Below are 24,365 nucleotides of genomic sequence, written 5' to 3' on the forward strand. Positions count from 1 at the left end.
ATTCTCAGTACATCACTTACCAAAAAGAGCTCAATCTTACACAGTTCATTAAAATACAAGTGCTGTGTAGATAGAAGCTCACCAAAGAAATGAATGTAAAAGTTTAAAATCCCACTTGTGGATTTTTAACAGTAACAGTGACAGCCTACTCTTTTACTTTAAAAACTTCCACAGAAGAAATATGGATGACAAAAAATAAACAAATACAGGTTTCATTGTCCTCCAGCAAAAAAAGCTCAGTGTGTCACCACCAGGTAAAAGAGGTCACTGCCAGCTGGAGTCACTGTCACAGTCAACCTATTTTTCTGGATCTCAATGATTTACGAGCTTTCCAAAAGCTGGGACCATCCCGTGCTCATCATTAGGAATTACTCTGTACTACTATTTCAGAAGTAACACTTTTCTCATTTAAGACTGAATAATCACAAACTCACCATAGCTTAGCATCTTAACTTAAAAAAGCATCAAGATCAAAATGCTCACTAACCGTCAATTGTTCTTTCCTGTGTGGCCACGTGAAATAATCTAACAAAGCAGATTATGTATCTTTATGATGCTGAAGACTAAATCTGTCTCACATCTAGTTAGTCTCCTTTATTTTTACATATCAAGTGAATAGCTTTGAATTTGACATAGTGCTTTATTCCCACCATCAAAAAGGCACTCTATGTACTGCTAAACATATCAGCTTGCTTTTAGCAATAACATGACAATTAGAGAAACAGTATTTTCACTACAATGATGTACTGGAGAGTTAAATTAAGTATTTCAATGAATGTATCCACTTACATTTAAATCAACAATAATTTAGCATAATGAACAAGTGAATACTACAGCTGTTTCTGGTTCTCTGGGAAAGGACTTATTTAGTTTTGGGGTTTTGTTTTGTTTTGTTTTTCCCATTCCTAGGTACATCCTGGATTTCTACTTTGTCTCATTGTATTTCATATCTCCTTTTCCACATTCCTTTCAATGAACCTTTCCTCCCACACTCAGTAGATATATTCTATATATTTAATATAAACTAAGTTTTACTCAATCTTACTAAATCTAAAGTGTTTGGATTCCCACTGTCTTAATTTTGATAGTTTGATCATATTACATATCTATCCTTATCTAAACGAATTAGTTTAAGACACAAGAGGCTTATTATACAATATTCAAATAAGGATGCAACAGTCAAAAGCTTCTAACAGTCATTCAGAACTATACTTCCCTTCTTCTGTTTCTAATACTAACACATTCCAACACATCTGATCTCATGCCTCTATATGACCACTGTGCTGAAACTAGAGAAAACCATTTCATACCTATCACTAAACTGATCTCTAAAGTGACATACACATGCTGTCGATTAATCTATTAGAGAAGATGTTCTGGTATTTTCCTCTTTGCACAGTCCTAACAGATACATACCTATGTCATATGCCAGGAAATCGGCAGAAAAACATTTTGCACCGTTACTCAAGGAAGTGTCATTATGAGTATTTCCTCCAAAAATAAGCATAGCTCCATTGATTAGGACAGCTGAGTGAAGGTATCTGGCAAACCCACTTTCTTTCAAAATAGTCCTACAGAATAAAATTCAAAAATGTATTACAAAGGATAGAGACCTCCCTGATTTTATAAATAAAGTACTGACTTTGTATATTAAATTTTTTTCTGGGAATTATGAGGGGGAAAATACATATATTTTAACCACTTGCAAATAACTTCTAAGGTCCAATATTTTAAAAGAATATTTGTGGAATCTTAATATCTCAGGATGCTTTGAGGGAAGCACACTATAGATAGAATTTTCAATACTAATACTTTATATTTTGAATGATTTTTTTAACTTGTGAAGTTAGGAAACCAGTCTACCTCCAAGTACAGGATGAAGACACCATGGGTTTTTCTTTTTTTCATGCTAAAACAAAAGTTAAATATAGTAAATTTAGTCCAAAATACATTGGGTTAAAATTATAAAATTGATAAGGACCCCTTAATGAGCCTTTATGTTTATTAGAATTTATACACAAAGGTGCAGATACCGTAAGTTAAAAACACAATGAATTTCCGTAAGATGAACATTACCCAATAACCAGAACCCAGATAAAAACATGGCTATTTCTACTTCAATGACCAGCTCTAATATACTTTCCTATGGGTTATTCTTATTATGAGGTTTCTTTAGATGCACCCATAATGTGTGAGTAATGAAAAACGGCAAACGGGCTGGAGAGCTGGCACACAGCTAGGAGCATGTCAGCATCAGGCAGCTCCAGGTCTGAGAACTCTGGCCATCACAGGCACCTGGGCTCAGGCACACACACACACACACACACACACACACACACACACACACACACACACACACACACAACAATAAACCCTCTAAAATAATTTTCCAGAAACAGTAAAATTTAATAAAGTACTGTAAATATATGCTCAGAATTATAAACTGCTCTGAATAAACCAATATATAAAGTAATATAAATCAGTACCTTCTAATAATCCTGATAAAAATATAAACATGGTAAACATTTAAAAAATAGTTGGTTTGTATATAGTCTCCAAAACCATGGATTTTTAATGTAATTTAATCCTTAAAGAATATGAGACAGACTCCCAGAGTGACAATATACAAAGTTCCATATCTCTCCAGGAAAAGAACTGTAATTAATACAAAATGCTTTCAAAGTCTCAGAAATTTTAAGATCTCATAAAACTTTATTAAGAGCAACATTAAACACTTAGTCAAGAATATCTACTAAGTTTGGTTAGGAAGTCAACAGTGAATCTGACCAGGTGGCTGGCACGGAACTGTGATGCCAGCTACTTAGAAGTCTAAGACAAGGATCACAACTCAAGGCCTGCCTGGGCAATGTAGCGAACGCTTCTTCAAAACAAAAAGCAACAAAGTAGGGGTGTGCCTAGGAACATACAGTCCGCTGTAGAGAACCTGCTTTGTGTTCACAAGGCCCCGAGTTTAATCCCACTCTTCCAAAGCAACGGGGAAAGACCGCAATCTCTCAAAGACTGAAGCGGGCACATCCCTTCCTTTCTTCCCACCCTAACACAGCTCTAACATGGAGGGGCACAGCCAGGGTAACAACTTTCTTCCTGCCTTGGCTCCTAGCAGGTCAATGACAGCTTACTAAGAGTATTAGGCCACCACAATTCTCATGGTCCCCATACTTACAGAAGTTCTAATCCAGGAACAACTCTCAGAAGTCTGGGTGAGTTTCCATATTCAGCCCTCAGCATAGATGGGAGTAATCAACCAGGTTTATGAGGTTAAAGCATAGTCATATAATATTTATCCTACCTCACTCAATACAGCAGAGGTTCTACGCCAGAGAGTCAAGCTTAGAAGACCCCAGTCTACTGCCCCTAGTACTCTGCGTATAAAGCAATGGGACCACCCCAAGGAGAATCAAGTCACTGAGCCCATGTACCTACAATTCCTGAACAGTACAGGTTCTCCAACAGGAAGAGAGGCAGACATTTCGAAAGATCATATATATAAAGACATTTCGAAAGCTCATATATACAAAGATCCATGAGGAAATCTACAAATCTGGGAGGTTCTATGAGTTTGAGCCAGCCTATCTACATAGCAATAGAGAACAATACATGAAGTCAACCTCAGATCTCCACATGCATGTACCATAAACACATGTGCACGCGCACGCACACACACACACACACACACACACACACACACACACACACACACACACACATGAACACACATGCAGGCACATAAGCATACCACATATATACATTACACTGATGAAAAACACTAACCTAGAATATATTGTAAACATACACAAAGAATATGATAAACTCCCAGAGATAACATAGGAGAAAGATCTAGGAACTGAGTTTGATAATGAACTGTTAGAAGCACCAAAAAGCACAAATCATAAAAATAAATTGATGGGGTCTTACTAATGTCATTTTTTCTGCACTAGAAAAACTATCACTCAGAGAATAAAAGTAAGAGCCAAGAACTGTCATAAAACATTTGCAGCCTAAGACATGACAAAAGAATGTTTTCCAAATTATACAAAGAACCCTTAAAACGGAACAAATATGTGAGCAGACACCTTTCCAAAGAAAGCACATGACTGTGAATCTATGAATAAAAATATGCTTCACTTTGTGTAATGCACATTAAAAAGACACCACTACACACCTATTAAGATGGTGAAAACTGAAAATACTGACATTGCTATAACCTAACAAGGATGTAGACTAATAAAAATCCCTATCTGTTGATGCAAGGAATAAAACATGTCACTTTGGAAAACAATTTAGCAGCTTATTTACAGTACTAAACATAATTCTAATGCACAACCAAGGAACTGTGTATCTTAGCATTTACTAGTGAGTTGAAAACTTTGTTTCACCAAAGTACCTGCATGCAGATATTCATAACAGTTGTTTTATACATAACTGACATAATTTGGAAGCCTTTGGCGTATTCTTCAATATGTAAATGGATAAACAAGCTATTCTATTATGCAATAGAATACAATTCAGCAAGAAAAGACATAGGCTACTACACATGAAAAGACATGGTGGAACGTTAGATATATATTGCTGTGTGAAAAAAGCCACACTGCACTCCATACAATTCTGTTTATAACATTACAAAAAGTAAGGGAGAGAATGTATATTTTTACACCCACTGTGAAAATCAGTAAGAATGCCACAAAAGCAAGAGAACTACCTATGGCTCAGTTATACCACGTCTGGGGTCAAAGAACTCTACGTCAATTTACAACAGGGACAGGCACACCTACTTCATCTCAAGCTTACTCACAAAGTACGGACTCAGCCCAAGTGCAGAAACAAGTGAACAAAGATGGACAACCTGGTTACACACAGTGAAGTGTTACACGGCCATTCAGAAAATGGAACGTCATTGCAGGGAAGCAGAGAGAGCCGAAGTTTACTTAATTCACATCACATTAAATAAATAAACCATATTCAAAGAGACACATCACATGTTCTCTCTCCTGTGAAATCTAAAACTTACATTAAGACAGTACAGTTATTGGTGATATGGAGGGAAAGGAGAGTGTGACAGACAGGGACAGACAGAAAACAGGACCCAGTACATGGCATGCATGTGGAAAACCACAATGAAACCCATTGCTTACATAATTAACAGATCTTAATTTCACAGGGTATTTTACTGTACCCTGTAAAATTGTATAATACTGTTATAATAATTAATGAATGATACTAATTTCATAGATCAATTCTTTAAAAAAAAACAGAAAAACTGAATCAGGCTGAGACAATCTGAATATTCTTATAGTAACTTTGTAGTAAATTTCATTGCTAAAATTCTAAAGGTAACATAAAAAGTTGCCTTTAGTTCTCTTAAAGGCTATAATTAAAAAATACTCAGGAAAAATAATTCTGATTTTATAAATGTGGTCTATAGTATTAAAAAGAATGCTCTCCAAATAAGTTTATGTATCTAATATAGCATTAACATCAAATAATTAATACAAATAATTCAAAAGAAGCATGATCATATCTCATATATTAACAAAGATTTTTAAAGTTCCTCATCAAAATATTGGAAAACCAAAAACCAATAGTAATATTTGGCTAAAGTTGATTTGAGTTACTAAAAATAGATCATAATTAGCCACCTTACTTTGGGAAAAACATCAGATAACCAACTCTCAAAGGGATTTTGATACAAGCTGCTAGCCAATCAAGAGAGGGAGAAAAAGCATTTTTAACCTAACTTTCTTAAAAAGATTTTCTACACACACACTGTATTCACATCATTTCTGCTCACTCCTCACCTGACTCCAAGTCCCCCCATGTCTCTACCCCTCTAAAATTTATCACCTCTTTTTCATTAACTATTTTTGTTTGGTTGGTTGGTTGGTTTGGTTTTTCGGGACAGGGTTTCTCTGTGTAGCTTTGTGCCTTTCCTGGAACTCACTTGGTAGCCCAGGCTGGCCTCGAACTCACAGAGATCCGCCTGGCTCTGCCTCCCAAGTGCTAGGATTAAAGGCGTGCGCCACCACTGCCCGGCTTTTTCATTAACTATTATTGCAAGCGTGTATATGTGCGCACACACACAACCTTTTGAGTTCATTTAGTGTTGCTTTGTGTGTATATGTGTTTTAAGGCTGGACAGAGGGTTTGGATAAGCTATCAGGGGCTCATCCCCGGAAAAGACAATCCCTCTCTGAGCAGCCACTGATTAATTGTCCGTAGTTCTTCATCTATGGGTGGGGGCCCTGTAAGATTTCTCATCCACACTGGCATGTCAACTGATGTTGTCATCAGGCAGGTCTTGTTCAGGAGACCCGTACTTTTTATATTTCATAGGTACTACTTCCCTGCCATAAATAGATGTCACTACAAATAGATGTCACTGTCTCACAGCAGACATCCTGGACCCCTGGCTATTAATCTTTCTGCCCCTTTAGGTGTAGAGTTACAATGTATTTGTATCAATCAGGGCTGGGCACTACACTGGCTTTGTTCTGTTCATTTTGACTAGCTGTAGATTTCTGTAATGGTCTCTGTGGTGGTTTGAATATGAATGCTTTCCTCCATCACTATTTGAGCGGATTCGGAGGTGTGGCCTGTGGGGGGAGCGTGTCACTAGGTGTGGGCTTTGGGGTCCCAGAGGCCAAGCCCGGTGTCATTCTCTTCCCACTGCCTGTGGACCCAGATGGAGAATCTCTTCAGAGCAATAAAACACTGACTAGGACAGTCTCCGTCTGCTGAAAAGGAAGCTTCTCTGATGAGGGGTGAGAGCTGTGTTTATCTGTAGGTGTAAGGGTAGGTTTTTAGAATAAAGTTGGAAATGATAAGTTTAGGAAAATTGAGGTAGCAGGTTCTTCTCTGGGCCCCATGACTTCACCAGCCAGAGGTTGTTGGCTAGGATTACAATACCAGGGATTAATCCCTTCCTACTGAGTGGGCCTCAAATCCAACTAGACGTGGTGCTGCCACTATTACATTGTCAGGGATAGACTGGACAGCTGGTCATCATTGGACTTTAGACTGCTTTTTCCTTGACAATTACAGAGAAACTCCAGACACTATGGGAGCTAGTCTTCAAAGAGGAGTCTTCCAGGTCAGTGCCAGCTCAATACCTCTAAGTCCTGGGTCTGAAGTTGCATTATCTTAGCTATAAGGACTTACCTTAGTTCAGAGAGGAAAGCAGGGACAATGGTAATATCTTATGTTGTTCTAAGAGTCTCTTGGACTCGCTGTCCAACAAACCAAAGGAAGGTGCCCCGTGGCTGGCCCTGGAATTTTTGTTAGTCTGTCTCACACATTTCCCCTTTCATAGCACTTGGGTCTTACTTAGCCTCTTCTCTAGAGCTCTCCCCAACCCTCATGGTCCCTTTTCAATTCCCTGGTTTCTACAGTTACTCTAAGTTATATACTGACATCAAAAAATTTGGAGTTAGGATCCACAAATAAGAAAGAACACGTGCCGTTTGTCTTTGTGGCTCTGTGTTATTTCATTCAGTATAATTCCATCTATTTACCGGCAAATGCCACAATTAAATTTTTCTTTACAGCTAAATAGAATTCCATTGTGTATTACACATTCTTAGATGCTTCCATTTACTAGCTATTGTGACTACAGCAGCAAAGAACACAGCTGAGCAAGAATTTGTGGAGGGGGATGTCAAGTCCTTTGGGTAAATGCCAAGGAATGATAGGGCTGGGTCTATGGTAGACTTGATTTTAGCACTCCGGGGTTCTCCACATATTTCCAAAGTGGCTGCATCAGTTGGTAACCCCACCAGCGGTAAAGGGGGTTCCCATTTCCCTGCATCCTCACCAACATTTACGGTTGGTTGTTTTCTTGATCATAGCCAAGGTAAGATGAAATCTCAAAGGAACTATAATCTACATTTCCCTGGTTGAACTCTTTTTAACCTAGCTGTTTTTAAGTCTTCTTTTGAGAACTCTTTCAGATCCATAGCCAATTTTTAGTTGGGTTATTTATTTTCTTGATGTTTTGTTTTTTAGTTCTTTGCATACACTGGTATTAATCCCCTAGTAGATGGATAGTTGACAAAGAGTCTCTCCCACTCTGCAGGCTTCCTCTGCATTTGGTTGATTGTTCACTGTGCCACAGAGAGGCTTTTTAGTTTTGTTAGGTCCTATTTGTCAACTGTTGGCCATAATTCCTGAGCAAATGGAGCCCTGCTCAGAAAGTCCTTCCTGCACTCCATCCTGTAGGACAATGCCTGTGTCTGCTTCCAGCAGTCTTGGGACTTCAGGTTTCACACTGAAGTCTCTGATCCATTTGGAGTTGATTTTTGTATAAGGTGACATATTTGTTAAGATTAAGTTTTTTTAACCTTCCTAATAACAGTTTCTACAAAACCCACAGAGACACAGCTCTTGCTGGAGAAAGACTGGAGGCATTTCTCTAAATCTGAGGAACAAAGAGATGTATTAATTAACCATCACTTCCCTCAAATCTACACTGAGGTGAGGATGCAGTGGGCATGAAAAGACAAGATTAAAAGCTTTGAAACACAAAAAGGGTTTTATTCAGGTTATCCATATAGAATCTGATCAACTACTATTAAAAAATCTAAAAATACTTACACAGAAATTACTAAAATCAGCAATTCTGATATAAAACATAAAAATCAGTTTTACTTCCATCAAGATAAAAACAGAAAAAAAATACAACATTCATTGAATGTATAGTATTCTCCCCAAAGTTAATATATACCTACAAATTCAGAATGTGACCTCGTTTGGAAATTGACTCTCTGCAAATGTTTGTGCTAAAGTAAAAGGAAGTCACAATTTAAGTTAGATAAATGAGGTCACATTCATATTAGATTCATGTGGCCCCTAAATTCACTGACTGGATCCTTATGAAGCAAGTCATGAACGGATAAAAATTTAGATTAGAAGGGTGTAGTTACAAGAGGAGAAGCCCAGGATGCCTAAACAGTAGAAAAGCAGAGAACAGTTCCTGGGAGACTGCCTGGACCGGAGCTCTGCTGCTCATGCTCCAGAACTAAGAGACTGCGTATTCTCAATGCCAGCGATGAAAGAACGCATTTCTGTTTCTAGGAGACATGAGGCTCAAGGTAATATGTACTCAAATCCTTAGAAACCAGACCAGGCGGGGCAGCTCAGGAGGTAGGACGTTTGCTGCCACGCCTGACCAGCTGTGTCAGCCCAGAACGCACATAATGGGAAGAGAGACCAACCCTCCGCAAATTGCCCTCTGACCCCCATAGGCACACCGTTGCCTGTATAGATGCACACACACACGTGCTCAAGTGTGACCCCTACACTCACACACTAAAATAAATGTGAGTTTTAATTTTAAAACATACAGATTTCATTGAGAAAACCATGAAAATATTAATTTCCTAGGAGTAATTTTCTTATTAATGTTTCCCATACTATAGACAATCAAAGGAATGAACCGTTATTGAACAATGCCCAGTGAGTACCTATGGCACCGACACCGCCATACATACAAGCTAGATTGAAAATTAACTGGAAACTAGTTAGAAAAAATTGAAAATCATTTATAAAAATATGAAATATTGTAGAATAGTGTTATATAAGCAAAATACAAAGCACAACCCACAAAATAAAACAAAACTTACTTCTTTGACTATATGTATGTAAGTTCTATTTATCAAATAATCACACATGAATAGAAAGATAATCCACAATCTGAGAGAGCATGTTTGCAAAATACAAAATAAACTAATATTGCAGAGAAATATAAACAGTCTATCAAATACAATAAAATGGGCAGAATATTTGCACAAAATTTCAAAGAAGCACGATATGGACAATATATATAAAAAGATGGTCTACATTATTAGTAAAAGAGAAAATTAAAATTAAATCAAAACTGCGGGGCTGAAGAGATGGCTCACCAGTAAAGTGCCTGTCTCGCAGGAAGCCAGAGGATCTGTGTTTGGATCTCTAGCACCCAAGCCAAGCACAGAAGTATGTGCCTTAACCTCAGGGATGGCGGGTGGAGAACAGCAAATCCTTGGAGCTCACTGGCTACTCAGCATAGCCAAATCAATAAGCACCAGGTTCAGGGAGAGACCCTGTCTCAAAAAATAAGGTGGAGAATAAAGTAGAAGCTCAATGTAAATTTCTGACCTCCACACATATGCACACACATGTGCACAGGCATATGTGCATGCATGAAGTTACCTACACTATCCACACAAAAAAAACAAATAAAATAAAACAGAACAAAGACCAGGTATAATTTCCCACAATCATATAGCAACACACACACACACACACACACACACACACACACACACACACTTTCTTAGAAAACAACACCAAACCTTGGAAAGACTGTGTAGAGTCAGAAACTCCCATCCATCAATGGTCAGAAGGCAAATCAACAGACATCTGAATTAGAATATGGTTTGGGTAAAATCGAACATGATAGTACTCCCTTTGACCAAGAATTTACAAATAACTGGATTAGGAAAACTAGTACACTGACCAAAAAACTAACTAAGAACATCTAGACCATAACTGCTCATTCAAGCCAAACACTCAAGCACAGGACTGAAGACACTGAAATCATCTGCCCATACGGACAGCTTCTCATATTAGTGTCTCAGAGACATCGCCTCCCGAGCCTGTCCACTCTTGCTAAGCGATCACCACATAAATCACCTCCTCTCAAAACTCAAAGCTCCTCTATTTCACATTCTTGTTTTCAAATAGTGACTTGACTTTATATCACTGAGAAAGTGAAAACAATTGGACTTTGTACAAGTTCTCGCCGCCTTTACCCACCGCCTCACTTAGTTTTCACGTAGCCTGCCTACCATCTCTCACATGCTGCAGAACACGAAGCACCTGCTTCCTCTCAGTACTGTATCCCACTTCTATTGGCTTTGCAAACATTCCTCTAACAAATTGTCCATTTTCTACATCTGATTGACCATTCCTGGGTCAGTTCACCTACATAATTATTTCTTCAGCCTTAAAAAAGATACTCTCTTGACCCACTTCTCTTACATTATCACTATTAATAATTTTCCCTTATAATTCAGCTCCTCGGAGAGTTGCCAGTACTTTTTCTGGTTTTCTTGTTAGCCTAATAAACAGCTTGATAAGCATCCAATGAGTTATTTATTAAAAAGCCTTCAGACATTCAATATGCAGACATGTAAGTATGGTCATCAGTATTAGCCGAAATGTGATTTACCTAATAACAGACTTATAAAATTGTTCTGTCTCCAAAATCTCTGACAGGTAAATTTCTTAAAGAAAAAAACATAAAATAAAATAACTGAGTAATTTAATTATCCTTGAATGCAATGATGTAAAAATAACCCCATAATATCAAACTGAAGCCTGAAGAGATTGTAGCTAGAGTTTCCCTGCCTGGCCCACAGTCAGGACAAATCTCTCTCACCTGCCAGTCCCACAGCCACTCAGACCCAACCAAGTAAACACAGAGACTTATATTGGTTACAAACTGTATGGCCGTACCAGGCTTCTTGCTAACTGTTCTTACAGCTTAAAATAATCCATTTCCATTAATCTATACCTTGCCACATGGCTCGTGGCTTACCGGCATCTTCACATGCTGTTTGTCATCATGGCGGCTGGCAGTGTCTCTCTCTCTCTCTCAGCCTTCCACTTCCCAGCTCTATTCTCCTCCTTGTCCCGCCTACACTTCCTGCCTAGCCAATGGCCAATCAGTGTTTTATTTATTGACTAATTAGCAACACATTTGCCATACAGAACATCCCACAGCACTTCCCTTTTTTTTTTTTTCAAAGAGAGAGAGAAAGAGAGAGAGAGAGAGAAAGCGTAGCCGCTTGAGCCGAGTCAAGCCTTGGCTTTACAGGCAGGGGCCCTATTCGGCAGGGCAGGCCTGAGTTGTTTGTAGCAGTTGCAAGTAGCTCCAGCTGCGAGTCAGTCAGGCCTGGGCCCGAGCTAGGCAGCCGAGCCACCCAGGCCGGAAACCGGACCTGCCGCCAAGCCAAGCCAAGCCAAGCGGTTTTTAATGGATTCTCCCCACGTTGTGTGCCAAATGTAGATGTAACCAACCTTCTTATTAAATAAGAAACACAGAACCAATGCAAAGAAGAAAGCCAAGAGGTCAGAGCTAAGAGCTAAAACCTTACCCTTCCTCCTGCGGTGGTCCTACCTCTCCGAACCAGAGCTACCCCTGTGTTAAAGTCTTTATATAGAGTTCCTGTCCTGCCTTCTCATTGGTTGTAAACCCAACCACATGACTGCCTCCTCACGGCCTGTCTGTATAGGCCTCCAGGTTTTCCATGATTGGTATTGATTAAAGGCATGTGTATCCAATAATGGCTGTATCCCTGAACACACAGAGACTTACCCAGCTCTGCCTACCAAGTGCTGAGATTACAAGAGTACGCCACCACTGCCCTGCTTTCCTATGGCTTGCTAATAGCTCTGACCCCCAGGCAACTTTATTTATTAACCTACAAATAACATTTTAATACAAATAAAATATCACCATAAGAGATCATCTCATGTAACTAGGTATAAGCCTTGTAAAATTTTTTAAAGTGTACGTGACTTCAAAGGCTTTAAGTACAGAACTGATACAGTATGACACCTTAATCATTTAGAAGCATTACTTATAGTTATTACTGTAGATATTACTTATATCTACAGAAATATTCCCAGCATCCTTTTTTCCTCTCACTTGAAAAATAGGTTTTCAAAATCTAAGTCTCTGTTATCACACAGGCATGCTCACACGCACACGTGCACATGCATGCACACCCACAGCCTTGCTAAGAACAATGAAAATGTTGACAGGCTCCTACTGGAAGCTCTACAGATAGGTATAGAAAAAGCATCATGAGCAGTCTGATGTAACAAAGCTAAGTGGTCAAAGCATGATGCCACCAGCCCTTGAAAACAGAGTTGAAACCCTGTAGGGCAATGTCAGCCAGTACAACACACTAACAAGATAAAAAGAATCAACCTGGAGGAGTGACGAGCCTTAGAGTCAAGAGCACTGATGTTCCTCCACTCTTCAAAGGTCAACAAATCAGATCTAACTGCATATGAAGCAGGAATGTAGCAGCAAAAACTCTGAGTGTATCCCAAACTTTGAGGCCTCAACACTTCCCCAACAGTGAAAACAAAAATGTTTGTTAACTAAACATTAAAACTTGAGCATCTTTTAATATGTCAAATTGTCATAAACTACTACCATAAAATATTAGAGTGATATCAAACATATTCTTATTTCTTAAATAAAACAGGACACTATCTTTTTTTCTCCTATTGTTGAGATATGTTGCTGTCTGATTCAATTCTTCTTCTTTGAAAATGTCATTATGCTGTTGGCTTTTTTAAGAATATTTCCACCTACCTGGACTGAGTCTACCAGGTTGATCTCAGTCCGCGGGAGAGGCTTTGCCCTGGAGGAGGTGGGAATGGGGGGTGGGCTGGGGGGAAGGTGAGGGGGGGCGGGAGGGGGGAGAACAAGGGAATCCGTGGCTGATATGTAGAACTGAATTGTATTGCAAAATAAAAATAAAAATTAAAAAAAAAAGAATATTTCCACTAGATCCAGAATCTTAGGCTGATTGTTTTCTTTCAGACATTTGAAAGCATTATGTCTTCTGGTTCCACATATTCAGTTAAGAAGTTGTCTATTAGAGTGGTGAAGTGTTCATAACAAGGGTAGTGAGTAGAGTTCAGGTCCCAAAAACCCTGGTAAAGGCCAGGTGGGTGTGGTGACCTGAATCCCAGCGCTTGGAAGGTAAAAGACAAGCAGAGGGTCCTTGGAGAAGGAGGCTAGCTAGAGGAGAAGTATCAGCCAACTCTGTGCGGAACTGGGAACGCCTTCCTCAGTGAAGGAAGACAGTGACAGAGGAAGGCTCCTCAACTTCAACCTCAAACCTCCGGGGCACGCACACGCAGGTGCACGTGCACCCCACAATAACAAACACACACACATGCACATCCACTACCCACCAGGCACATAAATTACAGAGCCAGAAAAACTGTCAGTTGTCAGTCCTAGCTGCCTCCAAGACAGGGAAATGCCTTTTCTGTTTTCACTGCTGTCTTTATTGTGGAGGGAGTTTTACTATAATTACATTAATTTCCCTTATCCTTGTTGCTCATGAAGCCGCTTCCTTCTGTGACTTGATATCTTTTCATGCTGAAAGGAAGTCACACAGCCCTGCTCTCCCCGGACAGCGAGGGATGGACAGCAGAAAAGGATGAAAGGGGGAGAAAACCACGACCGAAGAGCAAGTCTTCCCTAAATGCACTCAAACAACTTCAGAAGACATGCCAACTGTCTTAAAACAAAAAGCATAATTTATGAGATCTAAAAAAGAAGCAAGTACAGTTATATGGTATTTTAAAACTATAAACATAAAAGATAAATGAAAACTCAGTGTTTCTAACAGAAAATGAATGTTAGGGGTACAAATAAGTCATAAATTAAAAAGAGACAAGTGAATACCTGAAAAAATTGAAGTCACCATATTAATTGGGGAAACACACATCAATATATCACTGAGCAACTGTCTCTATCTACTACACGGGCAGGAGTAGGATCCTCATTACCAACTGCTGCTGAGAACATGGAGGACAAGTATAGGTAGGGTTTCTCTGTGTCCTGGCAGCTGCTCCCAAATAACCACTAAGAGGCTTAATATTAATTATAAATACTCGGCTGATAGCTCAGGCTTATTACTAGCTAACTCTTACACTTTAAACCACATTTCTAGATGTCCTCTGCCATGTGGTGGTACCTTCTTTTAACTTACTTCTCTCTGCCTCTCCTCACGACTCCTGAGACTGCATCCTTCTTCCCAGTGTCTCTAGTCTGGTTTTCCCGCCTAACCTCACCCTGTCCAGCTATTGGCCAGCCAGCATCTTTATTAACCAATCAAAGCATAATTCACACAGTGTACAGAAGGATTATTCCACAGCAGACAAGGGCACTCCTGCTGTTGGAAGCACACGGTGCTACAGAGAACCGAAAGGCAGTTCAGTAACACATTACGATGTCATTTTTATGTGTGCACCTCAGAAACATTACTGTAAACGAGCATGAGAAGGCTAATATAACATGTACAGTGGAGCACTGCTATTTATAAAAAGGTGAAAATATATCATAATACACAAGCTTTGTATTTCATTGAAGTGAGATGATAAAACTGAAAGAAAACGCTTTTTTAAATTTAATAAATATTTTTAAATGCAAGTGTGAATAACAAATCCTGGACATATAATATAAAAGCTTGAAATTATAATGGTAAACAAAATTATTCATCTAAAATTAAGGTATTAGAGGTACTTGTAGGTATTTCTATGGGATCAAAAACTATTTTAAATTATATAGTTTATACATAGAGGAATTTGTTATTTTGTACTATTGCTGCATGGAAGTATATCATGTTACCATAAAGATTTCAAAAGTTCAAAAACTTTTCTGTGACATCATTCCATAAACGCCACTATTACACAACTATAAGATATTATCACAGCAGGGCTCATGCTCATAGGAACTCACAGGACTGTGACAGTGCAGTCAAGACTTGCTCAAGTTCAAGCCAGACAAAGCCACAGCAAGGAACAGGGGAGGTGGGCACAAAGTCCCACTCCTAACCAAGAAGCAATCTGCAATGGCTACTTTCTAGGAAAAGAAAATCAGTTTTCTACAGTGGAGTGACACTGGATATATCAACCACACCTTTAGGCATGCCTCATGCCCAGGAGCAGTTTGGGCAACACTAAATGAATTCCATGGTGTGTGTGTGTGTGTGTGTGTGTGTGTGTGTGTGTGTGTGTGTGTGCGCGCGCGCTCATTCACTCTCTCGCTTTGAGTACATCTTTGGGTTTTGATAGTTGTTTTGTTTGATTTGTTTTGTTTTTGTTTTTTACTGAGAGAAAAAGAACATGAAGTTGATGGGTAGGAGGAGGTGGAGAGGGAATGGAGAAGCAGAGGAAGGGGAAAGAATACTATCAAAATATATTGCATGAAAAAAGCCAGTAAAAATATTATCATACAACTATTATCAAATTTTCACCTTCTCATACTTTATTTTACTCAATCTACTCACCAAGTCTTGGTGTTAACTTCATACTTATAAAGGTCATCCACCAATCCATACTTATTGCCTGGTAATGCTTTATAACCTCCATGAACATAAATGGACTTGGTTACTTCATCATACACACTTGTGTGGCCATATCCACCTTGTACAATGGCTCCTTTAGTTTCAGGAACCAGCCAAGTGTTTGATGCTGTAGCAAGAAGAAAACAAATCATGAAACTAAGAAGTAGTTAAAAACAGCACCAAAATGTCACAAATCCACCAAGTTAATTCTGGTGGCGTCCCTTTATGAGCAGATGGCGCTACACTCGGTATATGACGGAGGGTGCCTCTGTGGGGACTGAGGAAGACCACGTGTCCTAGGTCTTCCCGAACAAATTCTGATACACCGAAAACCCAGCATTTGTGATCATAAAGAAAAGGGGGAATTTATCTTATATGTACTTATGTATTCAAAAATAGTCCTTAATAAAATAAAATGCATAGCAAATATTTATTATGGCCTTCTGTGTGATAAACTTGAAATAAGATACTGATATAACGGAGATAAAAATCATATGACTGCTCTCTTATACCTAAGCTAAATGAACACACTTTAAATAAATAAATTTCTAGTATTCTCCTGACAATCATGATCTTGTTGGGGTCTACCAGCGAGCACACTGGTAAAGAGCTCACCAGGCAAAGAGGTACATTCTCCTTTGTCTGCAGCAGCAGAACAGGTGGCTGCTGGGAACTCACTCTCGGTCCTCCACAGAAACAAGTGAGCTTGACCACTGAGCCACCTCTCCAGGCCAACACCTCCTTTCTAATACAGCACCGAAGCACCACTGTTCTGTGGAGCAGTAATGTCTTCACTCTGCCATCGCTAAGCAACATCTATCCACTGTTGTGTGCTCTTTACTGTGTGCTTTTCAGGGGGAGAGCAACAGACACCTGAGCATCACAGCAGCCTCCAATGCACTTGTAGGAAATCTTACCAGCAATTGTACTTACATATAAAATACAGAATTTTTAAAAGCTCATGATCCATCTATTATTCCTATAAAACTCAAAAAACATGATTCTTCCCGCTTCTGTGAAGCCAACAGAACAAAAATCAAGCAAAAAAAAAAAAAAAACTATTATAAATTCACTGAGAAATAGTATTTTGGTTATAGAACAAGCCAAAAGCAACTGAAAGTATAGTTTTTTTTTAATTAACCAAATTCCAGTTGTCATTCTACAATCAGATTATTCCTAATTGAAAGTAAAAATCTATTAGACAATACTTTATTAGCTAACAACAACCTGCATGGACATTACCACTACATGAGAGCTCACCTGTTGTGTTCTCCTGGCCATCCATGCAATAGAAGCACCACCAGGCTTCATGAATGAACGTGACATGTACAGCACATGCTGTGTGACCCAGAGCACATGTGAGCACATGTGAGAGGAGAGGGATACATTTGTGAAACTGTAAGCAAGGAAAACTGGGAAGAGCAAACTGACCTGACAGGTGATACGACATTGGTGATTATGAACTTAAGGGGAGAGTTAGGAGGGTGGACGAGAGGATGAGAGAGCAGCGAAAGAGATCAGAGGCAACAGACTGAAGACTCTGGAAAGGCCAAAGAGCTACGAGAGGTGTGGGTACCACACGCAGTAAGCTGAAGGATCGGTCCCACTTGAAAAACAATGTATTTGTAATAAAAATTACACGACCGATTGCAGGCACTAGAGAGATGACGTCAAGAGGGCGGCAAGAGGAGAGATCAAGCAGCGTAGAAAACAAGACTTTCCACAGACAAAACAAGGAACTAAGAGGTCAGATATTAAAGGTATTTTGGTGGATATTTAAATCAAAAATGTAACTGAGAACCCTTGGGAGAGCAGGCCCTGCACCTCACCTGGGCAGCACAGTAGAGCGGACCCTGATGGCTGGGGCTCAGGTGAGAGAGCGGAGAGCTGGCCACACGCCCGTCTGCCATGAAGTGGTGAGGGCAAGGGAGAGATGCCCTCCCCCCTCCCCGTCCCTGCCACCTGTGGTGGGTGAGGGAGCTAACCCTCCCTACCAGACCTGTTGTGAGCAAGGGAGAGCCGTACCCATTACTCATCTCTCATGGAGCAGCACAGGTGGGGGAGATCCCCTCCTACCTCAGGTGGGAGGGCTGGCCAGAGACCACAAAAGCAGGAGAGCTGTCCCTGCCCCTCATCTGCTGCAGCACTCGGGAGACTGGCCCCTGCATCTCAACTGGGCAACACAGCAGAGCTGGCCCTGAAGGTGTACGCGTGGAAGACCCTACCCTGAGGACGTAAAAGTGGGAGAACGGGCCCCACCCCTGCAAGGGGTAACCGAGCCCGGGCAATACTGAAGAGCTCACCCAACCCTGCAAATACCCAGGAAGAACCAGGGAGCAGCAATGGATGTCCAGGAAGAGTCCCAGTGAGGGCCCAGTGTCAATAGTGTGGCAGAGACCAGGGGCCTTGAACCAAACCAATGATTCTTTGCAATGGAAGTCTGCATGCAGAGATGTATGGATAAAGGGGTTTACGGTGTGACTCACTGTGACACACTGCAGCTTCCATGATCAGATTTTCCATTTCTTCCTCCCCCCCCCTTTTTATCTTAAATTTTAGTTTGTTTCATTTGGGGAGGGGAGGTTTCAGGGGCAAAGGGCAGATGCGACAGGATGGGAGATGGGTGGGATTGGGATGCATGATGTGAAAGACACAAGAATAAACTTAAATAAAAGAGCTGGGTGGTGGTGGTGCACGCCTTTAATCCCAGCAGTCCAGAGGCAGAGTCAGGTGGATCTCTGTGAGTTCAAGACTAGCCTGGTCTACAGAGTGAGTTCCAGGACAGGCACCAAAACTACACAGAGAAACCCTGTCTCGAAAAAAACCAAAAAAGAACAAAAAGAAAGTTAAATTTATATATATATAAATATAGAAATGTGTATATGTGTATATGTATGTGGATATATATGTATGCATGTATGTGTGTGTGGAGCTATAGATATAGATATATAGAGAGATAGATAGAGAGATAGGTAGATATCTATATAGAGAGATCTATCTATCTCTCTATCTATCTATATATCTATAGATATCTGTATCTCCACACACACTCATATGTGCTAGACAAGGTGACACTAAGCCAGAATCTAAGTCCAAGAAACAAACAGGGACTGAATGGAAGAGCAAACAAGGAGTGTGAGGTGGGGTGACAATGTGGGCTAACAGTGTAAGGGCCACAGCCAGGTTATCACAACTGTGGGATGGAGACGAGAATGGAAATGGCAGCACGGGTGCAGACGTGGCACACCCCGCTTCCACGGCAGTAGTGTGGACAGGGGAGAGCTGCCACCACCTGAAGGGCTGCAGAGGAGACTGAGGTGCATCTTCCTCTGAGCCCCTTCCTGATGCTGCAACCCTTTAATACAGTTCCTCACGTTGTGGTGACCCACCCCCCACCGCCACCCACAACCATGAGATCAGTTTCATTGCTACTTTATACCTGTCATTTTGCTAGTGTTATGAATTGTAAATTTTTGGAGGCAGGTTTAGCAATGGAGTCACAACCCACAGGTTGAGAACCACTCTGCTAAGCACACATGCATTCTTGCCACTAATGTGGCCTGCAGAAGAGTAGTCCTGGTGAGACTATATAAGGAGTCCGTAAGGTCACGTGTGGTGTGCACACAAAAGTCAAGAACTGGAACTCAGTAAGTGAGGAGAAAAGAGTATATTCTTAACTTTGAACAGCAACTATAAGATAAATGTAGACAAACTAAAACAACAAAAAAGTTACCACTGCTTGAAAATGTCATAAGGAAGTGGGGACGGGGGAGACGAGAAAATTTACTTATATAACAAAAAGAAGAAGCATCCAGAAAATCATGCGTAGATTGACCAGGTTACCTTCACACACTAAATAACAATCTCTTTTAGAAATCAGCAGCTTCCCCTGAGAATCTACTTTAAATAGGCCTAGCAGTAAGACATAATACAGAAAACTGAAAATCCTAAAAATCATGAAACACAAAGACAAGAGCTAATTTCAGCTTTTGATTCACAGGTAAAATCCAAGGAAACAGCACCATCTATTGGAACGCCTCACATCTAAAATATCTGTAAACCTCTGAAAATGAGTGTGCAACATTCCTCCGCATCTGGGTAAGAGTTGTACCCAAGTACTAAAGGACAGAAATCTAAAAGATTATACTGAGAAAGCATTAGTAAGGACTAATACTTACAATTCCAATCTAAAATAACTCACCATTTTGACCAAATAATTAGAAGATTAAAAACAAAAATGCTCCCAACCAATACAGAAAAGGCATCTTTAAAGAAACTCACAGATGTGGTATTCCTGTATGCTGCTTGTGTAACCATATATTGCAGAATATCCGAATATCACAATCATGACAACATCTCTACTATCCAGCTCCATAATGTGTGCTGAATGTCCCTCCACGGCGTACTGCTGACCATGTCCAAGAACAGTGGGGGTCTTTGTACTCCAGGACTGACTGTGTACATTAAAAACCCACAATTCATCTGTGACATTGCCGTCACTTGTTTCAATTCTGCCTCCATACATAAAGATGTTATCCTGTAAGTTAAAATACACACATTAGTAGACAAAAGAGTTACTTCTTAGCAACATGCATCAAGTTTTAGAAAGACTGTATTTAAACACTACATTTCAGTAACTGCTCACAGCACACCTAAAATGGGAACGCACCAATGATTACAAAAGGGGAAACTTATCTATGTTCACAAAGTTGCTGTAATGTATTTTAGTTTAAATGTCACATTACGTACTCTACTAAGTTTATTTTGGTTGTTCTATACAGGAAGCGAACACTGAAACAATGTGAGTGGAAACCGCAGTAAACACATCAGAAACTATGTGTAACGGTGCAGCAGTTTTACAAGGATGACCCTCAGACACCAGGAAAGCAGCAGCATGCAGATGTTTGATGTCACCCAGGCAGTCTTTCCAATATCTGAATGATCTGAGTCGCTAATAGTTACATTTTAATTATACCACCTATGTAAATGGTTCTTGCTACTCTCAATTACTCAATGTTTTCCAGCAGTCACCAAAAACATGGGCATTTGTATATCACTCAAAGTACATTTTATTCCCATTTATGGCTATGGGAAAACATATACATTCAGTTCACCTTAGGTAAATCTTTACAACACTTATACATTACCCAATTAATTTCAGATACAGAAATGGTAGAGACCACTATATTTCAACTAAAAAGATGATTTCTGCAGCTTTGAAAAAGGTTATCGAAGGAAAACACTAAACTAAAATTAAACTTAATTGTGAAGTGTGGGATGCATTCCCTAAGACCAAGAGTAAGATAAAGATGTCTACTTTATCATTTCTATTGAAAACGTACTGAAAGGTCTACTTAGGGCAAATAGGCAAAAATTAATAAGAGCCCAGATTAAAAGAAATGGAAGCCAATTTCTATCAGCAGATTATATCACCTTCTCTATAAAGCTCCTAAGAAATGAAGAGTTAGCGAGTAGGTTCAGTTACAGGCAGCATGAGGTCAGTGCACAGAACACACGTACGTCCACACACTTGCAATGAACTACCCAAAAGGAAAGCCAGCAAAGCAGCAGCTACCCAGACACTGAAAGTAAAAACGTTTAGGAATAAGTTTACAAAAGAGCTCGAAACTGAAGTGATAAAACACAGTTGAAATTTACAAAGATCTAAATAGAAAGACACTCCATTCTAGGGATCAGAAGATCTTCAAGTCTATGTACAGATTCACCACGATCTCTAGCAGAACTCTAATTAGCTGCTTTGCAGAAGCATAAATTTCATTCTCAAAGTCATATACATTCGCAAGGGGTGCAGAAAATCATAACAGTCTGTAAAAGTAAAGAAGTTTTTTTTTCAACTTAATACAAAACAAGTCTGAAGACAGTGAGGTTCGAGCATCAATCAGCACAACTGAAGGAGAGTCCAGAGATACGGTGATGACAAACAGAGACAGACGCCTACCGTCAAATGGCTCTTGACAAGAGTGACAACCTACTCAAAGGGAAAGAATGCTCCCTTTTATAATAAACGATGTGCGAAGACAGACACATGCAAACCAGAAGCTGGACCCTTACTGGACACCATACACAGAATTATTAAAAACGGATGAAATAACTAAATAAATATAAGAGGGAAAGCCATAAAGCCTACCAAAGCAACTTCGTGGGTAAGACAGGAAATGAGACGCCACTTCTCTGTGATGCAGTAGATGAAGAGCCAGGTAACAGAAAGAAAACGATTGGAAGAACATGGAGAACCAGAGACAGACAGCAGAACAGCCCTGTTGGCACAGCTTACGGGCAGCTGGGCTCCAGCCCCTACACAGCTTCATCCCAGTCAGCAGCCCTGGCGAAAACAGCTGTAGCCAACAGTCTGTGAAAGCCTCAAGTCCAATTTGGGGCTAAGTGACACAGTGACTCCCCCATCTTGATGGGTCAGCATTGATGGGGAGCCCTCCCCACCCCAGGGAAGGACTCTCCATGTCTCAGAAAGCTGTAGTCAGGTTCTATGCTGACAGAGAACCTTCTACTGAAAAACTGATTTACCCCAGGTACCTGGAGACAAGAAACAAAATACATCAGGAAGTGTGGGCTCAACCCACCATTGCTCCACCAGGGTGGAGACAGCCACAGTAGGCAGTTGAGGTGAGGAGGAGTCAGAACTTGAAAACTTCAGGTACCCACGGTAAAGGGTCCCTGCCCTCTGCCCTCCTTGCTGGCTAGGAACTAAGTTCATCCCACGAGGGTAAGTGCCAGGGTTTGTCAGGCCTGAAGCTCCTGTTCTTCATGTGTGTCTTGGGGAAGGACAAGGGGGTGTCTCATGTTGCTCATCCACTTAGGTGAGGTTGACTCTGAGCTCCAGTCTTCCTGCCTCTCCCTCCCAAGTGCTGGATTACAGGCAAGCATCACAGCAGGTCTGAGGCAGCACTGGAGAGCAAATACAGTAATTCATGCACTCCTCCAACTAAGCTACATCCCAGCCCTTTTCCTTTCTTTTATTTAGCCTTGCTTTTTCCCTTTCCCTACTTCCTTCTCTCTAAGTAACTTAGAGCACACTATTTTTGCCACTTTCTGTTCTCTGGTCAGCAGGGGTCTATTTACTTCAATTCTAAGTGTATTTCTGTCTCTTGTTTGATTTGGTGGTTTCTGATTGAGTCATTTTTCTCCTCTGAGTGGTACCTGATTGAGAACTGAAGAGTATATTACTCACTAAAAAGATCCTCCAGTGTATATGCACGCATGTCTGTACGTAAGTGCGTACACCTGTGTGTAAATGCATATGGCGGACAGTGGTTCATATCAGGGGTTTTCTTCAATCACTATACATATTATTTATCAAGGCAGGTCTGTCATTCATTTGAATGACCAATTTGGCTAGACAAGCTAGCCAGCTTTCTCCAGGAATCTCTTATCTCTACCCTGAGCACTGGGATTCCAAGCAGTCTGCCATGTCTACCTGGTGCTTGTGAGGTTGATGGGATTGAACTCTGGTCCTTATATGTACACAGCAAATGCTTTACCCGCTTGCTAGAGCACCCTGCATTTAAGGTTGCAGTTCCTCACATCCAGAGAGCTCTCTGAGCTCAGAGTAATATGGAGGACTCCCTTTGCAGAAGGACTCCCTCACTCCCTACCCACCTGCTGGAGTACCCTGCATTTAAGGCTGTGGTTCCCCATGTCCAGAAAGCTCCCTGAGCTCGCAGTAATACGGAGGACTCCCTTTGCAGAAAGACTCACTCCCTTCCCTATTTGGTTAGTGTCTCTAGACCGGATGTCTGGCATTCGGAAGCTATCCCTGAGCCTGGATGCCTGGCTTATCTTAAGTGTGACCTTTGACACAGTTCCCTACAAATGCCCCGCCCCGCCTGCTGTCCACATGATAACTAGGTGTTGTGCTCGGCTCTATGGTAGGACCATGCTGCCAAACGCAAACTAGGTGATGCCCCAGCCTCTGTCCCCATCCTATATATTCCCCTACTCTGGAACAGAGCTGAGTTGTTAACACTGAAATAGACTCTGAGAAGGCAATTTCTGTCATACTCACAGGCCATACAAAGCCCTGCCTCGGGGGATCGAAATCTGTCCCTGGTGCATGGGCAGGCTTCTGGGAATCCAGTGCCTGTGGTGTGATGCCTTGAGCGGCCTTGGTGCAGTGGGAAGGGGCTTGGACCTGCCTAGGCTCAGTGTGCGGGGCTCTGCTGACTCCCCATGGGA

At 40.7% G+C, this 24,365-nt stretch overlaps 1 protein-coding gene across 11 annotated transcripts in view; it reads right to left on the reverse strand.

Annotated features, from left to right (window-relative positions):
• The window catches only part of Atrnl1 (attractin like 1), a 604,076-nt gene that overhangs the window by 534,334 nt on the left and 45,377 nt on the right, over positions 1 to 24,365 (reverse strand). For 10 of the 11 annotated variants that reach the window (XR_008213236.1, XM_052714295.1, XM_052714293.1 and 7 more), the window contains exons 8-10: positions 20,436 to 20,691; positions 16,098 to 16,281; positions 1,417 to 1,571 (exon numbers count right to left, since the gene is read on the reverse strand). Coding sequence is in view for 10 of the 11 variants with exons in the window: in XM_052714295.1 (XP_052570255.1) it covers positions 1,417 to 1,571; positions 16,098 to 16,281; positions 20,436 to 20,691 (595 nt within the window). In the remaining variant the exon portion in view is untranslated. The remainder of the gene's footprint in view (positions 1 to 1,416; positions 1,572 to 16,097; positions 16,282 to 20,435; positions 20,692 to 24,365) is intronic. The other variant, XM_052714300.1, reaches the window with a different exon arrangement.

This window comes from Peromyscus californicus, unplaced genomic scaffold, assembly GCF_007827085.1.
Source record: "Peromyscus californicus insignis strain IS unplaced genomic scaffold, ASM782708v3 Scaffold_4__1_contigs__length_199733344, whole genome shotgun sequence".
Lineage (NCBI taxonomy): Eukaryota > Metazoa > Chordata > Mammalia > Rodentia > Cricetidae > Peromyscus > Peromyscus californicus.